Source organism: Peromyscus leucopus, chromosome 5 (genome assembly GCF_004664715.2).
Source record: "Peromyscus leucopus breed LL Stock chromosome 5, UCI_PerLeu_2.1, whole genome shotgun sequence".
Classification (NCBI taxonomy): domain Eukaryota; kingdom Metazoa; phylum Chordata; class Mammalia; order Rodentia; family Cricetidae; genus Peromyscus; species Peromyscus leucopus.
The window spans coordinates 41,139,536-41,158,816 of record NC_051067.1 but is presented as its reverse complement, the minus strand read 5'-3'; the positions used below and the strand labels follow the sequence as shown (position 1 = coordinate 41,158,816).

General features: G+C 41.5%; 1 protein-coding gene and 1 non-coding gene across 2 annotated transcripts; both read left to right on the top strand.

Annotated features, from left to right (window-relative positions):
• The first annotated feature begins 918 nt into the window (after positions 1-918).
• Positions 919-1,021, top strand: LOC114702245. Its single transcript, XR_003735945.1, has one exon. It is a non-coding gene; the product is annotated as a U6 spliceosomal RNA (small nuclear RNA).
• Positions 1,022-12,303: 11,282 nt separating this feature from the next.
• Positions 12,304-17,328, top strand: LOC114701973 (zinc finger and SCAN domain-containing protein 31-like). The gene is made up of 3 exons (XM_028882197.2): positions 12,304-12,628; positions 14,129-14,193; positions 16,627-17,328. Exons 1-3 carry the CDS (start codon positions 12,304-12,306, stop codon positions 17,326-17,328), a joined length of 1,092 nt encoding a protein of 363 aa, XP_028738030.2.
• The last annotated feature ends 1,953 nt before the right edge of the window (positions 17,329-19,281 follow it).

Sequence of the window (19,281 nt, the reverse complement as noted above, 5' to 3'; positions counted from 1 at the left end):
ACATCTCTGTGAATACAAAAAAGTAAAAAGAAAGTGATATTTGCTTGTATCATCACAAAGAAGTCCTAAGGAAATGCATCAGAAAATTATGCAAATGTTTAGAAACTGGAGGAAAAAGGGACAGAAAGATGAGGGGAATGTGTTTTTTAAAATTTTACAACTAGTTGCATTTTCTGATTAAAATATTAATTATAAATACACAACTTTTTAAGGACCATTCTGAATGACTTTCATATTAAATCCAAGATAATATAATTTTCAAATTATCATAATTAGCAAATTTAGGCTTAAGATACTAAATTTTAAAAATTGATTTTTAATAACATTTTTCATAACCAACCCAAATAAGAAAACATCACCTTAAAAAGGCAACCATTACAGTAGCAAGAAAATATAAATGGAAACATATGGCTTTATTTATTAAGGATAGATAGTAAAGAGCCAGCTATGTGGGTTCATATCCCAGCACATGAGAAACTGAGGAAGGAGAATCACTTCAAGTAACAGGTTCAAGTTCCAGGCCAGCTTGCTCTACATTGTGAGTCCTGAATCAGTGTGAGATCCTTCCTCATAAAACAAAACAACCCCACTCATGATCATGCAACCAACCATAATTAAACTCAGTGGGTCACACACACACAAAGACATCAAGGTAGAGAGACCTTGGGAAGAAGGATTTCAGTGGGAGATGGTTTCAGTGAGGAAGGGGGAGGGTGATGAGAGGTGAAGATGATCAAAACTCACAATATGTGCATGAAATTGTCCAATAATAATAGAATTTTAAACCATAAAAGTATATACCTAATGAAAGATACCCCTACCAAATAATGAAAGATAATATACCATATCTGTGTATTTGAGAATTCAACATCATTAGAGTGTTATTCTTTCCTAAGTTAATACAGAAATTCTATGCAGAGTGCTTGCTTCAGTACCATATCCTAAAATTAGACAGGTACAGAGATTATTATGGCCACTGTACAAGGATGACATGCAAATTCATGAAGCATTCCATATTCTTAAAAAAAAAAATCAATCCAGAGTCCTTAGAAATCCCAATCCTGTGTATCCAATGGAACCCAATTGGTCTACTTTAAATTCGTATGGAATAATGAGAGTCATGAATATGCAATTACATTCTTGAGCAAATGGAAGTAATGCAAAACTTGCTTTGCCTGAAATAAAGACTGGTTTAAAATGCAAAGGAGTTTCAACACTGTAATACAGACACCACTAAAGACAAGGAGATCTGTGGAACAGCACTGAGCATGGGGAAACAAATACATATGTGCAGATGTTCAACACATGGCAAAAGTGGCATTCTAAGTCACTGGAGAAAGAAGGAGCTACTTGGCAAATAGATGACATTTCAGTAGCTAAGGGAAGGGAAAAAATAATTGGGTTTTACTTAACATGTCACACAAAGATCAATTCCACAGTAAAGTAAAAAAAAAAAAAACTTTCATTTTTTAAAAACATATAGGATTGCTTCTTTATGAACTCTAAGCAGGGTTTCTCTTAAACTAAATGTAGTGGTGTGAAGGAGATGACCTCCACAAGTGCCTGCATTTGAATACATGGTGGCTGTTGGGGGAGGATTAGGAGGTGTGACCTTCCAGGAGAGAGTATGTCACTGGGGTTGGGCATTGAGAGTCAAAAGATTCCTGTCCTTTTGAGTTAGCTCTCTGCTTCCTGTGAATGGAGTTGTGGATGCAGATGTGAGTATTCACCTGAGGCTCTGGCACCTGCTGCCATGTTCCCCATGATGGTGATGGACTTTCTAGAACTGTAGGCTCCAAATAAACTTTTTCTTCTGTAAGTTGCCTTGGTCATGGTGTCTATCATAGCAATAGAGAAGTAACTGAGACACTGGACAAAGTACAAATTAAAGAAAAAAAGTGTCTTACTTCATTAGAAATTAGAACTACGTATATAGAAATAGAAATGCCAGAAGCTAGTAGGAAAAACAGTTGAAAGACTGAGAGAATCTATTTGGGACACACAGTATCAAGAAAAGAGCATTACATTGAATATATAATGAATATATGCACATAAATATAAAAATCATAGCCAAATGGGGAAAATGGATAAGATAAGAAAAATGGGTATGTTCAGGCTATTCACAGAGTAGAAATTTTGAATGGCTATATTGCTGCATCTAGAACCTGAATAGGCAAACCTAATGTACATGATACAGTGATTGCTTTGCTTTGGAAGAGATGGTCTGGTATGTCCCAGATGACATACCTCAGGTCTTAACTTAGGTGGGTGGCACCTGTGTCTTCACTGGAAATATCTCTGTCCTATAGCAAATTTTTTTTTTTTTTTTTTTTTTTTTTTTTTTTTTTTTTTTTTTTTGGTTTTTCGAGACAGGGTTTCTCTGTGTAGCTTTGCGCCTCTCCTGGAACTCACTTGGTAGTCCAGGCTGGCCTCGAACTCACAGAGATCCGCCTGGCTCTGCCTCCCTAGTGCTGGGATTAAAGGCGTGCGCCACCACTGCCCGGCGCAAATATATTTTTATCAGGGCCTTCAGTATATCACATTTTGCTCACATTTTCTGAGAGATTTATCATCAATACTAAGAACAAGCACAACACATTTAAATTGTCCTGTAGGCTGTCTCTGACTCTGTTAGCTGCTTTTATGACCCTTTCCTCCTGTGGGTTGCCTCATCCAGCCTTAATAGGAGAGGAGGTGACTAGTCTTACTACAACTTGATATGCCATGGCTGGCTGATATGCATGGGAGGCTTGCCCTTTTCTGAAGAGGAAGGAGGAAGAGTGGTGGTGGTGGTGCTGGGAGAGGAATGGGAGGAGAGGAGAAAGGGAGGGATGGAAAGAGGGAGGGGTGGAAGGGCGGGAGGGTGGGAGGGAAAATGTGATAGGGCCTGGAAAAAATTAATTATTAATAAAAACAGTGTCCTGTTACTCCAGGTCCTTCTCACTATAATAAGATGCATAGGAGAGGAACTGTCTTGGTCACTGTTCTATCACTGTACAGAGACACCACATCCACAGCAACTGTTATAAAAGAAAGAATTTCATTAGGGCTTGCTTACAGTTTCAGAGGTTTAGTCTATTATTATCATGGCAGGAAGCATAGCACCATGAAGGCAGACATGGTGCTGGAGAAGTAGCTGAGAGTTCCACATCCAGATCAGCAGGAAGCAGGAAGAGGAAGACACTGGGACTAGCTTGGCCCTTTGAAACCTTACAGCCCACACCCAGTGACACACTTCCTCCAACAAAGCCCCTCCTACTCCAGCAAGGCCACACCTCCTAATCCCTGTCAAGTAGTGCCACTCCCTGATGAAGAAGCATTCAAATCTATGAGCCTATGGTAGCCATTCTTATTCAAACCACCACAGGAACTCTGGAAAACAGAAACTAAAATTTTGCCCATCTTTTGCAAATATGAATTTCTTATTCACCTTTCCAAAGAGATAGGAGAATGCAATTGCAAATTCAACAACTGCATATTATATACATGAGGTCCTACTAGCCTGTTTTTTAGAAAACATACCCCATTTGGCATTACAGCTTTGACTGGGGCAACTGTTTGGTTTGCAGTTCTTAACTATCATCCCCTAGGATCTGTCTGGTTTTGAGAGAATAGGCAGCTGAGGAAAAGGGGGGGGGGGATGATGAGGACAACTTTGCATCCCCAATTAATATTTCCATTGGTGAATATTCATTACACAGGACATTGGATTGTATAAGGACATTTCTCATACAACTATATACTGTACTTTGAGTATAGCCCTCCACAAGTCCCTTTCCCCCTCCCTTCATCTGCATTTAATATTGTTCCTCTAGACCAGTGGTTCTCAACCTTCCTAATGCTGTGGTGACCCTTTAATACAGTTCCTCATGTTGTGGTGATCCCCTAATCATAAAATTATTTTCATTGCTACTTCCTAACTGTAATTTTGCTACTGTTATGAATCATAATGTAAATATCTGTGTTTTCCGATGGTCTTAGGCAACCCTTGTGAAAGGGTCATTCGACCCCTACAGGGGTTTGCGATCCACATGCTAGGAACTGCTGCTCTAGAATTTTGCTTCTTTTTGTCAAAAGCACATACATGATTTTAAATATCTATATGAAATCTAGGAACTACAAATAAAAGCATGCAATATTTGTCTTTCTGAAACTGAATTTGCTTAGTATGATTATCACCAAATGTATCCATTTTTCTGTAAATGATATAATTTTGTTCTTTATGACTGAAAAAAGTCTGTTGTGAATATATATTACATTTTTAACATATTTCTCTGTTGGATGGCCAGGTTGGTTCTAGAACTTAGCTATTGTGAATAGTGATGTAGTAAACATTGGTATGCAATTATCTCTGTGTTATATTGAGCTGGAGTCATTTGGATAATAGAATGGTAACTGGGTCATGTGGTACATCTGTGTATAACTTTCTGGAGAACCTCCATACTGGTTTCCATAGTGGCTGGACTGGTTTTAATTTCCACCAGCAGTGATTAAGGGTCTGTTTTTTCAGCATCCTCACCAATATTTGTTGGCTTTTTTCTTAATGTCATTCTGACTGGAGTAAAATGGAATCTCATTCTAGTTTTAATTTGTATTTTCTGATGTCTAGCAAGGTTGAGTTTTCATTTGCTTATTGGACATTTCTATTTCAATTTTTAAGAACTGTTGATTTCACTAGCTTATTTATTGATTGGGTTGTTAGATGTAGTTTCTTGAATTCTTTGCATATTCTTGATATTAATCTTGTCAATGATATAGCTAATGAAGATTTTTCTCCCATTCTGTAGGCTGTCTTTTTCCTCACTTAAATTCCTTTGCTGTAAGGACACATTTTAATTTCTTTAGACACCATTTGTGGATTGTTGGCATTTATAACTGGAAGACTGGAGTCACCTTCAGAAATTCCTTGCCGATGAAGCATTTTTCTTACTTTTCCCTCTAAAAGTTTCAGAGTTTCAGGCCTTCCAATAAGGTCTTTGGTTCATTTAGGGTTGGTTTTTGTACAAGATCATCAGTTAGGATCTGTTTTTATTCTCTTACATATGGATATTCAGTGTTGAGATTACATGAACATCAGGCTGAAGCAAAATGTTGAAAACAGTCTTTAGGGGGAAATAATGAGCACCTGAAGGGTAAAACCCAGTGTAAATGACTTCTTCCTTTTTATTTTCACTTTTTTTTTTTTTATGTGTATGAGTATTTTGCCCGCATGTATGTCTATTCATCATGTGAATGCCTGGCACTGGAGAAAGCCAGAAGAGGGTTTTGGAGCTCCTGCAACTGGAGTTACCGGTGGCTGAGAGCTGCCATGTAGGTGCTGTGAACCAAACCTAGGGCTTTGGCAAGAGGAGTAAATGATAACTATTGAGCCATCTCTCCATCACCTATTTCTGGAAATTTCTTAAAAAATAGTTAATATACAGAGACTGAAGACATAGTTCAGTAGGTAGAGTTCATCCTTAACATGTGCAGAGCCCTGGATTCAGTCCCCAATACCACCTAAACAGAGCATGGTGGCACATGTCAGTAATCCCAGCACTTGGGAGATAGAGGCAGGAATTCAAGGTCATCTTTGGCTACATATTGAGTTTGAGGCCAGCCTAGGATATCAAAAAGAATTTCATATATAAAGAAGAGGTCCAAGGACATAAAATCAAAGAAATACTGAAAAAATATTGCAGATGTGTGTCATGATTTTCATAATAAAACTATTGCTTTCCTGATTTTGCTTGTGATGTCTGCAAAGTTTAAAACATATGACATGGTTTTTCCACTCTGCATTTGGTACTGATGTTTATAATTTTGATTTATTTTCCATACATATGATCTTCCAAATAGTATTTTATTTATTTATTTTATTTTGTATTATAACATACATGAGAATGAGGGACTTGTGTTCGTGATTATTATATACTGCCCAAGAACAAATCTTTAGCATAATACTATATTGAACAAACTTTGAGTAATTAATAAAATTTAAAAATAAATTGATGGCATAAACTTGTAATTCCCACATTTGGGAGGCAGAAGCAGGAGGATCAGGAGTTCAAGGCCATCCTAGGCTGAACAGTGGGTTTGAGGTCAGACTGAACTATATGAAGCCCTGTTTCAAAAATGAAAATACATCAATTTAAGCTTTTGCCATATTATCTGTTCTCTCTTTCTGTCGTTACTATCCTGATCCCACTCGCATTATTTTCATTGAGGATTCTATTGCAGTTTCTTTACTGATATCCCTGCTCATATTCTTACTTCCTTAGAGTCTGTCTCCCACAAAACTGCTGCAATGACATTCCTAGGGAATTTAATCATATTGCCCAGATTCCTCTGTTAGGGATACAGGGAAAGTAAGTGTTGGTGCTCTTTGCCACAGATTCTACCTTCTAGTCATGCAGACTGCTCAACTCTTTGGATGCATCAAGTATCTCAGTACACTCTGGTAGATAAAAATGACTTAACTTCCCCAAACAATGCTTAAGAGTTTGAAGTATTGTTAAATCACTACCAATACTGCAAAATTAAAATTTAACAACAGGGCTTTATTATTACCATTTCTTTTAGTAATTTTTTCTTTAAGCGGAGATTTTCAAAGTTGGGGCTATTTGACTCACTAATTACATAAAAAAATAGTGTTTTCACTATTTAAATTAATTTTCACTTATTAAAGCTGTTTTCTCGTTCCCTTTGGTCCTAGCTGCCCTGAGCAAGGACTATTAGCCACAGCCAGGAGGACTGATCTAACGCCAAATCCATCTGCTTTAAGCTCTGCAAGGGCGCCTTAAGAAACTACATGCCAACTTTAGCTGCTTGCTTCGAAAACATAATTCCAGTTCAGAAGGCACTACTCAGCTGTAACTGTTTAGTTAATGCAGCAAATTTTTAAGCATCACACACTTTGGTGAACTCTGGTAGCCATTTTCACCCAGGCCAGAGGGCAAGTGCTTTCTTCTGTGGTCCAACAAAAGGACTATACTGTTACCGTATCAAAACACCATTACATCGTTCTGGCTATACCATTACATCGTTCTGGCTATAAAGCAGGCCGTTCAGCTTCCTGTTTCTGTCACCCAGGAAATATCCCCTCATACATCTTCGTGGAATTATCTGTTTGTAGGGCCCTGCTTGCCCTGTTGTCCACGTGACTGCAGACTTTGGACCATGGTTGAAGACTTTCAGGTGCCATTTCAGGATCTGGGATGAGAAATGGCAAAGGCTGGCCATAAGTACTTCTATTACTCTTACTCATGTGGCTTCAACCTTGATGGGGGATGAGTATCATCATGTTTTAGACAGAACCTACTTAAATGATTACCGTACCTATTTGCAGAGTTGAGCAGGACTGATTGATGTAGAGACATACAAAATGAAGGCAGAGGTGGCAGGCTTTTTATCGTGGGTTAAGTGACCTCGTGAGTCCAGTGAGGACTACTTTTCAGCAAGGCAGTTTCTACGCTACCTGCTAGGCACACACGGAATTTACTCCTCTGATCGACTTACAAATATTTTTTCTAATTCATTTCAAATGCAAGTCAGTCCTCCGCAGTTACTTGCCTACACACTCGTCTTCTAGAGTTTGAGATTCCAGAAGAGAAATCAGAAGGATTTAGGAGAAAACAAACAAACAAACAAACAAACAAACAAACAACAACAACAACCCAAAGAGGAACAAGTTTGTTTTCGTTCGCCGCCTCTCTTCACACTGTCAACCAGAGTCCAGGCTGGGGACAGATTCGCCTCCGGAACTAAAAGGGTAAGAAATACAGGTGGGGAACCAGCAGTCCCTTCCGGTCCTCTTTTTGTTTCCGTGCCCACAGCAGCGCCCCTTCGATGTCAGCCCCCGACAGTGGGGCTGCGATCTGAGGCCCAAGCCTGGTAGCTGCGGGTCACCGCGGCGTGAAAGTCTTGTAATTCCCAGAGAAAGGCCGCTTTTAGAAAGAGGGGAGGAAGGCTTACTTGGCGCCCGGCCTCAGGACCAATGACGCACTTCCCGTCTTTGTGGCGGTCAGCTGCTCCGGAGCTGGGACGTTGAGTCTGGGCTGCTTTGCCGAATCCCAGGCTTCCAGGAGATTTAAAGCCCTTATTTGGAAAGGGATGAAGGAACAGTTTCTCCTGCGCCATTCGACCCTGATTCGGGGCTCAGAGACTGGGGTAAATCCGGAGTAGTCCGGATCTTCCCGGCTCAAACCCAGTCCCGAGGTACCTGAGACGTTGATTAATTGTGCTGGGAGTGGAACCCAGGGCATCCTCTTATCATAGGCAAGCACTCTGCCGCCGAGCTCCAGCTCTCTTATTTTTATTTTATGATGTTGGGTATTGAAGCCAGGGACACGCTAAGCACCATTCCAGCGGTGAGACCATTCTGCCGGTGAGCTAGACCTCTAGCCATACATACCATCACTCTTATTTCATAAATGTTAACACGAGGCAGCATTTCTTTCTTTTTTTTTTTTTTTTTGATATATATTTTTTATTTTACAATACCATTCAGTTCTACATATCAGCCATGGGTTCCCCTATTCTCCCCCCTCCCACGCCCTCCCCTTACCCCCAGCCCACCCTCCATTCCCACCTCCTCCAGGACAAGTCCTCCCCCGAGGACTGTGATCAACTTGGTAGACTCAGTCCAGGGAGGTCCAGTCCCTTCCTCCCAGACTAAGCCAAGTGTCCCTGCATAAGTTCCTGGTTTCAAACAGCCAATTCATGCAATGAGCACAGGACTTGGTCCCACTGCCTAGATGCCTCCCAAACTGATCAAGCCAATCAACTGTCTCACCTATTCAGAGGGCCTGATCCAGCTGGGAGCCCCTCAGCCTTTGGTTCATAGTTCATGTGTTTCCATTCATTTGGCTATTTTTTTCAATAATTGAGTAAAACTGAAATTTATTATATGCCACAGTCGTCCTAGGGACCTCCATGCTATATATATATATATATATAGCCTTTATGGTTCTATGGGTTGTGGTCTGATTGTTCATTTTATATCTAGAATCCACCAATGAGTGAGTACATACCATAACTGTCTTTCTGGGTTTGGGTTACCTCACTCAGGATGATTTTTTTCTAGTTCCATCCATTGAGGCAGCATTTCTTATACTTTTTATTGTACAATAAACTACAATTATCACGACATGTCATCCCCCAGTATTTTTTTAAAAGATTTATTCATTTTTATGTATGTGTTTGAATGTTTCATCTGAACGTGTGCATGGGCAGTGTGTGCTGCCTGATACCCACGGAGGCCAGAAGAAGGTGTATGGTACCCTGAGTACCGTATTAGAGTTAGGGACATTTTGTAAGCTGCCGCATGGATACTGAGAACTGGGTTCTCTGCAAGAACCATTGAGCCACAATGGATTCCGAAGGACATTTTCCCACATCACCATATTATTAGCCGACACAATTATGAGCAGGGGCGTTCCCTAATACTATTTTAACACCTAGTTTACACGCAAATTCCCTCTCCCCCCAGCAGTCGTCCCACAGATTTCTTTTGCAATTGATTTGTTCCAACTAGAATGCAATTGTAGGCCACTTGGTGTATGTAGTTTTACAATCTCTTTTAGTTATAACCCTACCCCTCCCTTCCATTCTTTCCAATCCGTCGTCTTGTTGAGGAGACTCCACTGGCTCTCCTGTAAATTATCCGCTTACAGATTTGCTTGAGTCTTTGTGGTATTTGAGCTGTTCCTCTATTTCCTTGTAACTGTGACCCAGTATCCTTTGGGAATTATGTTGCAACACAGGTGGTTGACGTTACTGTTTTTCTGTTATTGCTAAGCATACCAAAGTTAATGAAAAAAAAGTTCTTATACTTTCTCTCATGTTTTTAGTTCACTGGAGGAGGAAAATATGAACACATCAAACTGCAATTGTTTCACCGCCTGACACACATTAGGCACTTAGTAAATACTTATGAAATGATTTCTTTGTGGATTGCAGGTAATCTGTAGAAACTGAATATTAAATTTAGGAAGGACACTTGTAGTTCTTACAGGAATATACCTTGAATACACCTTCCAAATTCCAGCCTTTCTTTTGGTGTGTTTTAACTATATCCAGGAGCTATAAGCTAGTCCCAGACCCAGTGACATCTGTTGGAGGAGGCAACTGCATTTTCAATGTTACACTGCTTCTCCTTTTTGTTGCATCTGCTTTTCAAAATTCCTTTACTGCACATGGAAGTCTTTCTGGATTAAGTGCAATAACCTCCATTCTTACCTTTGTCCAACCATCCTTCTGGCTTCTGTTCTTGCTTTTGTTCTCATTTTTTCCACTCAGTACAGAACTTCTCAAGACATAATCCAGTCTTATCACTTTCCTTCTGGAAAGCCTTTAGATCAATGGTTCTCAACCTGTGGGCCTAGACCCCTTTGGCAAACCTATCTATCTATCTCTGAGAATATGTACATTATGATTCATAACAGTAGCAAAATTACAGTTATGAAATAGCAACGAAAATAATTTTATGGTTGGGGGTCACCACAGTACGAGGAACTGAATTAAAGGGTCGCAGCATTAGGATGGTTGAGAACCATTGCTTTAGAGTTTCCTGATCATTTATAAAGTTTAAGCTCCTGTGTTCTTAGTATGTCTTGCCAGCCTAATGCTTTGCCACTTTCTTCTGACTTGGCTGTAGACATTCCAGCCTCCTGTTCTTCCTTTGGCCTGCGGCAAGGTCTTTGAACAGTCTCCAGTGTTCTTCGTACCCTCAGCCCAAATGTGTAGTTCACTCCCTTTGCACTTAAGGATTCCACTTAAATGATACCCAGCCTTCCACCCCGCAGTTTTCCATAAGAGTCTAAAATGTTTAGCTTTTTATTTCGGTATACTGAATCTGGTATGCATGTGTTTGTGTGCACACACTCTGGTGCTCCAGTGAACCAGAGGACCACTTTTAGGAGCTGGCTATTTCTCGGCATCTAATTCAGTTGTGAGGCATGGTGGCAGGCACTTCGATTGGTGGCATCTGCTGGCCCTCTAATGAATCTTTTGACCTATGTCACCCACTTTTTCACTCCATTTTATAGCTAAGTCACCAGAACCCCTGCCTGTCCTTAGAGATGTGAGGTGTACCCTGAAATGCTTCTGTTCATGTCAGCTGTCTGGTCCATGACAGTGGCTCCAACTCTTTTGCCTTTTCTGGCCAGGCAATTCTGATTATTTGAAACTAATCCTAATGTACTTGCTTCTAATCCATATTTTTTTCAACATTTCATGGCTGGTGAGAATTTTTTAGCTCCTTTTGACCTTCATTATTTCTACCTGAAGCTACCATATATTACCAGATATTTCAATCACTACACTTTGAGCCCCTTCCTTCTCTCCTTGGAATATATATTTTATCCCAAATCTTAACAAGAATCAAGGAAAAGTATAAAGATATACAAACTGTGCAGTGAAAAGTTTACTCACTTTCCTCTTTTGTCCCACACTTACACTGCATCCTCACTTCTGTATCTGTTACCTGTTGCTATGACAGTGTGGTGGAATAAATGGTACTGGGTCTTGGGGCACAAGGATGGGTAGGACATATTTGTACGTTTGCTGTCAGTCGCAGAGTGGCCACATAATTCTACAGGTCTTAAGTTAGGCCTACCCACGTGATCATCAGCCTCTCCATTTTTAGCTGGTCTAGAGTGCTGTCATTTTTGGTGGAATGACTTAACTCTTCTTGTGTCTTATATCATCTGAAGACTTGCCTAGTCATAACCTTAGGACAATTTGAGAGGGGAAAAAGCAAACCAAGCCCCAGTCACGCAAGTGCCTCTCAAGTCTCTGGCTTGCCAATACCACATGAGCCGATAGCCACATGGTTGAGCTCAGAGTCACAATTCAGGGTTGGAGGGCATTAGAAATACAAGGCTAGAGGGAAGGATGGAGACTTGAGACCATTAATATGCATTTTATCATATGCTTTTCCCAAGCATATATAAGTAATGATTATATATACTTTAAAAGTGGCCAGACATGGTGGCACAAGCCTTTAATCCCAGCATTTGAGAGGCAGAGGCAGTCAGGACTCATGTAGATGAGGTTGGCCTTCACATCTCAACGATCTGGCTGCCTCTGCCTCTCAAATGCTGGGATTAAAGGCTTGTGCCACCATGTCTGGCCACTTTTTACTAATATAAATTCTATTCATTGTTTTTATTTATTGTATGTTTCTCACTACTTTTATTTACCATTGATATATAATATTCTGTTGTCAAGTTAAAGTTCCTTAGGAAGATTGAATCAAAGAGTCCTCAATCATAATTTTTCTTTTAACTCACAGTGCTATGAACCTTCTAAATGAATCCCAGAATGGTTTCAACAGCAGGACAGGATGTACTTAAGATTGTGAAGGTAGAGGAAGGTCCTCTCTGGGACCAAGAAAGCTATCCTCCAGGGAACAGCTTTTCTGGCCAAGAGACTCCTGGGCCTTGGAGAGCTCTGAGCTGGCTACATGAGCTCTGCAGACAGTGGCTGCAGCCTGGGGCCCACACCGAAGAACAGATCCTGGAGCTGCTGGTGCTGGAGCCATTCCTGGCCATCCTGCCCAAGGAGCCGCAGGCCTGGGTGCAACAGCAGAGCCCACACAGTGGGGAGGAAGCAGTGGCTATGCTTGAAGATCTGGAGCAAGAGCTTAGTGAGCTTGGAAACTCACTAAGGTGGGATGAGGAGGACTGGGGTTTTAGACACTGAATACTGAACAAAGAGCGAAGCTCCGTTGCCTATGGCTACAAGTCTGAGTTCTCTGCTTCTGTGTAAACAATCACCCCCTAAATATTTTTCCTTTTCTTTTCTTTTTCTTATCTCTTCTTTTCCTTTCCTCTCTTTTCCTTTTTCCTTTCCCTTCCTCCCCTCCCCTCCTCATTCCTCTTTCCAAGACAGGGTTTCTCTGTGTAGCCCTGGCTGTTTTGGAACTCACTCTATGGTCCAGGCTGGTCTCCAACTCACAGATTCTCTTGCCTCTGCCTCCCAAATGCTGGGATTAAAGGCGTGTGCCTCCACTGCCCTGTAACCCCTAAATCTTAATTATATATATATATATATATATATATATATATATATATATATATACACACACACACACACATATATGTATATATATAAAACAGTGTTGTTTGTGAATTGGGAATCTGCCTGCTGCTTAGGAGGATCTCCTGAGTTTTTCAATGAAGATGTCAGTCAAGACTAGTATAGCCATCTGATAGCATAACTAAGGCTGACAGATCCCTTTTGGGACAACCCAGTTGTGGTTGTTAGTAACTTCAGTTGCTCTTGGTCTGCTGACAGGAAGTTTTAGGTCTTTGCCACGTTGACTCATCCCAGGTGTTCCACATAGAGAATGACACACAATGGCCTTTCAGTTTCGAATGAGTTTATTAAATACAGAGCAAGCAGAAGTAAAAGAACAAAACGACAAGCAGCAGATAAACAGTAGAATGTCAAGTCAGATGCATCATCCAGCAGAAATGGCCTGGGAAGCATCAGTCAGGGGCTCTAGCCTTTATTTTTTTAAAAATACTTACTACTGTATATGTGTACACAGTGTGGTGTGGAAGTCAGGGGACAGTGTTTTGGGAGTTGGTTCTTTCTTTGGTCTTGTTAAGACGTGGTCTCTCTTGCTGCTTCTGCTCTTCTGTGTTCTCCACGCTAGCTGGTCTGTAACGTTCTGGACAATCCCATGTCCAGTTTCCATGGACAGCGTTAGGAGTGTAAGTGAGCCACTGTATCTAACTCCATGGATTCTGTGGGTCAAACCCAGGCTATCAGGCTTGCTTCCCAAGTGCCTTTACCCACTGAGACCCCTTGAAGCTCACAATCCATTCTTTTGAAGAATCTGCCATAGTTCTCAGGAGGTCACTCCATGTATTTTGTCCAGGGCTCTCCTGCTCACCAGGGGTGTAAAGGTGGTGGCTTGAGTCACTTTCACATGCATCAGTTGCCCAGCTCCCCCAGTTATATTTTTTTAATCACTTGGTTGATTGGATTCCTTGTCTCATTCACTATGAGAGTCATAGTAACTTGTTTATTGACAAGAGCAGCAGCTTTAATAATCCTGATCCACATCCTTGCCGTGAAGTTACCAGCCGCACCAGTGAACACTTCCTGATTCATAGGTTCCTTAACTTTTTGCACACAGTCTTTAAGGAGTACCATAGGAGATCAGATGAGAGCCGAGAGTTATCAGTCAGGTCTTTGACCCTGGTATCCCCTCACAGAGCCAATTTCAAAATGAAATTTTCTTGCAGTGACGATGTTCCCCTTCCTTTCCTCTGCTTATGACTCAGGTTTTTTGGCAACATTACCAGACAGCTCTAGAAGTCCACCATCTCCTTTTCTGATCGAACTTTTTACTGTCTTATTCAATCTTGCTCCTCAATAGCTTTCCCACCTGGCTAAAAAGATCGTATTATTTCTCCCAGTAGCCATTGGTAAAGCCTCAGCCACATGGTGTAGCTTCCACTACTGCTCACTAAGATTAGTCCACTTTGCTCATTCCTGAGCCAATACACACAAGGAGAGATATTCCTATCTGGGGATTTCCTCAGCATTGGACCATTTACTCCTTAGAAACAGTAATGGCATTTTGCAGATTCTTACAACTTTCCCAGTTATATTCATCATGGAGAATGATCCAGCATAGTCATGCTTTTGGTTTCCAAATGAGTGAGCTTATTAAACATAAGCAAGCAGAAGAGCACAGAACAGCAAGCAGCAGATATAGAACATCAGGAAAAGACTAGAAAGGACTTGGAGGCCCAGTCATACACAGTCAGTTGGAGCCTCTGATCAACAAAGAAGGTCCCAGGCAGAATTTCTTCCTGTGGTGAGACTTCCCACCACTGGCATTTAAAAAAATCACATGCATTTATTTGTTTTTTAAATTTTTATTTTATATTTATTTCATTTTATTGAGTGTTTTGCCTACATGTATATGCCTATCATCCACAGAGGTGAGAAGAGGGTGCAATATCCCCTGGAACTGGGGTGATTGTGAGTTCGGAAGCAGGGCAGGCTGTCAAGGACAGGGTTGTTTTACTCTGGGCTGTTTTACTCGCTTTTTCTGTTTTTCTCTTTCCCTCCTGCCTCAGGGCCGGGAGTGGACAGTCTGTCTGTCTCCGACAAGCGGTCTCGAAGGATACCTCTAGACCAACATGCTTGGGCCTGAAGTGGAGGAGCCAAGCCCTCCTCCAAAACCAGCTTTTTAGTGAGCCCAAACAGCATGTGGCAATTTACTAACGTAAATTATATTTAATAAGGTATATTACAATAGAATTGCTTGTTCTCATGACATTTCACCTAGTTTTCTCCAGTGGAGAGAAAGGGAAAAACCACAAAGCTTTTTAAAAACTATTATTATATAGAAGTTAGATACCATCACTTCTGCCATATTTCAGTAGAAAGGAGCCATCAAATACAGCATGCACTCAAGGAGAGAGAAATCAGATTCCCGCACACCCTGACCCCCTTTGTGTTCCTTCTGGGACTGAGGATTGAACCCATAGCCTTGTACAAGCTAAGCAAGTGCATTTCAACTGAGCTCTATCCCCACACCCTTTTAAATTACATATTTTAAGATAAAGTCTCACCAAGTTCTCCAGATTACTTTGAACTTGTAATCCTTTTCAGCCCTCTGTGTAATTTGGACTTCAGGCCTGTGCCACCAAGCCCAGCTGGATTTCCCTGTTTAAAGGACAATCAATCAGTCAAATAATTTGACCTGTATAAAATGACCACATCTTATTGGTTCACTTTGTTCTTTCTTTTCTGCTCTTGTGGGTTATAGAATTTGGTCCTTCCATTGAACCATCCTTCTACAGAATGTTTCATATGGTTCCACATAATCTCTTGCATGAATCATTAGCTTGGGCTCTCATAGCTCTCTTATAAACCCACTATTTGCTAGGTCAGAAGCAAGAACGTTCTGAAGTGCCCTCAGAAGATGTAGTGCTTTTGAAGGCCAAGCAGGAATCAACAGTCAACCATTCCACAGTGACACAGCTCAAATGTGAACCTTCTGGCCTCCACCAGTTTCAAGAATAAGGCACATGTCCTCCATTCAAAGGGAGCTCTGGTAGCTCTGAACAGGGTTAAGATTGTGATTCTAGGGCCAAATTACAGGGGTTGGAGTTAAGCATTGCAACTAAGTAGCTTTTGACAGTAGACAAGTTAGGTAAACTTCCTGTGCCTTCAGTTTATGTGTGTCTGACTTAGAAACATGGAAGCACCTCAAGTGAAGAGTTAACTGAAGATTTAACAAGTTAACATGCGTGGAACACCTAGAATAGTGCTTTTCCTGTGGTGAATATTCCGTAGCATCTGCCTTTGCATAGTCTCTCTGTGAGTCTTGCTTTTTCTCCAGCTTGAATTTCAGCTGTGGAGAGGTGGTCACTCCGATAGCCCTGTTGAAGTCATCCTTACATTATGTAAACTTATCCACACTCTAGGAAAGTATCTTTCTGATAAGGATCCATTTATTTTTGTTCTGGTTATTGTTCCAGGTAGTGAACCTATACTTGTAAACCAGGGGTTGACAGCAAAGCAAGAAGTCTTAAAAGAATCATGACATTTTGGGGACAGCAGACTCCAAAGAGATGCTCTTCTGGATTCTAAGTACAGAGAAACGTGTAAATACAGGAGGATGGAAAGGCTGCATCAACCCCTGCTGAAGAAAGACAATGCAGGTGCAATGAATGTGGGAAAAGCTTCACTCAGAGCTCAAGCCTCATTCAACACCGGAGAATCCATACCCGGGAGAAGCCACATGAATGTAAAGAGTGTGGGAAGGCCTTCAACCAGAAATCAGGCCTGAATGAACATCAGCGGAGCCGCACTGCAGAGAAACCTTATCAATGTAAGGAGTATGGAAAAGCCTTCAGTACCTGCAGTGATCTCATTAGACATGGAAGAATCCACAGAGGGGAAAGGCCCAATGAATGTGAAGCATGCATTATCTGCCTTATCTCACGCCTTGTCCAATATCAGCAGATACACACTGGAGGGAAGCGCTATCAGTGTACCGAGTGTGGCAAAGCCTGCCTTCATTCAGAATGCTGGACTTTTCAGCATCTTCGTATCCACACTGGTGAGAAACCTTATCAGTGTCGTCAGTGCAATAAAAGCTTTAGTAGCCGGGCACGCCTTATGAATCCCAGAGAAGCCACACTGGAGCGAGCCCTTACAAATGTGAGAAGTGTGGGCAAGGCTCCAGTCATCACTGGAACCTCACTAGGCATTTTAGAGCACGTACAGTTGCTGAATTGGACTCATCCTGTGGACTTGCAGTCCTTTTATGTGAGGGGGTTCAGTAAAGAAACTGCCAACATGACAGCTCCATGATATGGTTAAGATTTTTAGTGTAGAAATGTGAGAGAGAGCAGCCAGAGGCACCTGGAAGAGTCCCGAGCAGAGAGAGAGGGAAGTAGACTGAACACAGCCCGCAGACTGGACTGGCCGGGGCGATCTGTGAGAGAGGAGAGAATGGCAGGGGACAGAGACTTGAGGGAGCATGGTGAGAAAAGCTGGATTCTAAGAATATGGGGAGTAGCTGGGGGGAGGAAAGCCTGTGAGCTGAAGGGGGTTCAGGGTAGAGGAGGTGAGAAGGGCTAGGATGCTAGTGTGGGCTTTGAAATGTGTAACCGTTACTTGTGATGCTGAGGGAGCCAGGCGGCAGCGCAGGCTTTGATATGTTGATAGGCACCACGGGTAGCCATATGCCCCTTCTGCCAGACGACCGGAAATGACTCCTTGTGGCAGGTGGGAACTGGTTTCTCAAGTTCCCGAGGAATGCTGGTTTTGATCTAACCACGTTGCTCATTTCTGGATAGTATAGACTACCTCTGGGACCTAACAGTCGTCTAAATGGGGCCATCTTGGAAAATAAGATGTTCATCTGGTCTATTCTGTTCTTAGCAAAATTAATAGCTGTCTAAGAATCAGCTACTGGTGTCTTCTGGATCCTCCAGTCAGCTTTCTTATCCTCTATTTTTTTTTTTTTTTTTGGTTCATCCCTAGTGATTTCTCTTAAAGCAAGCAAATCTGGAAATACATTTGAATAGAGAAGCTGTTCTTGAATAGTATTAAATATTGAACAACTCTGTAAGTATTTGTGTGCACTTTGTAAAGACTGGGTGAGTTAAAAAATAATATAAAGTTGGGTATTTTTCTGTAAGATATAAATGGACTTAATGCTTTGGGGAGTAAGAGTTACCCACATTTACACAGGAAGTCATTACTATGGTCTCCCTTATCAATGTGATGGGTGCAGTTTGAGGGTGGACAGTTGGAGACTGAGAGGAAGTGCAGGGATTCTGGAGCTAGCTGAAGCAAAAATGGAATGAAGATCTGGGAAGTGGAGATGTGAAGAATGGGAGACATAATCTTCAAACTAATCCAGGTATGGCTTTTTCAGGGAACTTTCATTTCACACCCACAAACCCATAGACTTACATTTTAAGCACCCACATAATTCCGGCCCCCCCCCCCCCCCCCCTTTTTTTTTTTTTTTTTTTTAGTTTTTCATGACAGGGTTTCTCTATGTAACTGCTGTGGCTGTCCTGGAACACTCTCTGTGTAGACCAGGCTGGCCTCGAACTCACAGAGATTAAAGGCATGCACCACCACCGCCCGGTGCATCCACATAACTTTTCAGAACTCAAAAATCATTTTATTTTTAACTCTAGAGCTTTAGACAGAGAAGGCCAGGATCCAGAGTGGGTCCCCATGCTGTGCGTGGTGGTGGCTGCCTATAGTCATTGCACTCAGGAGGTTGAGCTGAGAGGATGGCTTAGTCCATGAGCACAAGACCAGCCTGGGCAACACTGCCACCCCATCTCAAAAACCATGAAAGACTAAAACAGTGCTTTCATGTAGATAAGATCCTTATTAAAATGAGCAGGGTGGGGTCAGTGAGGTAGCTCAGTCAGTAAAAGGCTTTTACCACCTATGACTGGTGATCTGAGTTCAACCCCGGAGAGCGACAAGGTTAATGAAGAGACCTGACCCCACAAAGCTGTCCTCTGACCTCCACATAGACGCCATAGTGCACATCCCCCCCACACACACATTATGTACGTACACACTAATCATTTTAATATGTTTTCAATGGAAAAAAAAAACAAAGGAAATTTGTGAAGTGATGTGTTTGCTTACTTTTATGTAAAGAATTAAACCTTGGCTGAATGTTTGATGCTGTAGGACACAATATGTTCAACATTTTCTAAAGTTGTAATTATTTATGTGCATACGTGTGTGCCTTAGTGTATGTGCACCCTGTCCCTGCAAGTGGCCTCT

Excerpts from the sequence above, each read along its gene's own strand:
- LOC114701973 (XM_028882197.2), top strand. The coding sequence starts at position 12,304 with ATGGTTTCAACAGCAGGACAGGATGTACTTAAGATTGTGAAGGTAGAG. Across the intron at positions 12,629-14,128 it reads AGATCTGGAGCAAGAGCTTA|TCTTTAAGGAGTACCATAGG; the intron begins GTGAGCTTGGAA and ends TTTTGCACACAG. Across the intron at positions 14,194-16,626 it reads CAGTCAGGTCTTTGACCCTG|GAGGATGGAAAGGCTGCATC; the intron begins GTATCCCCTCAC and ends GTGTAAATACAG.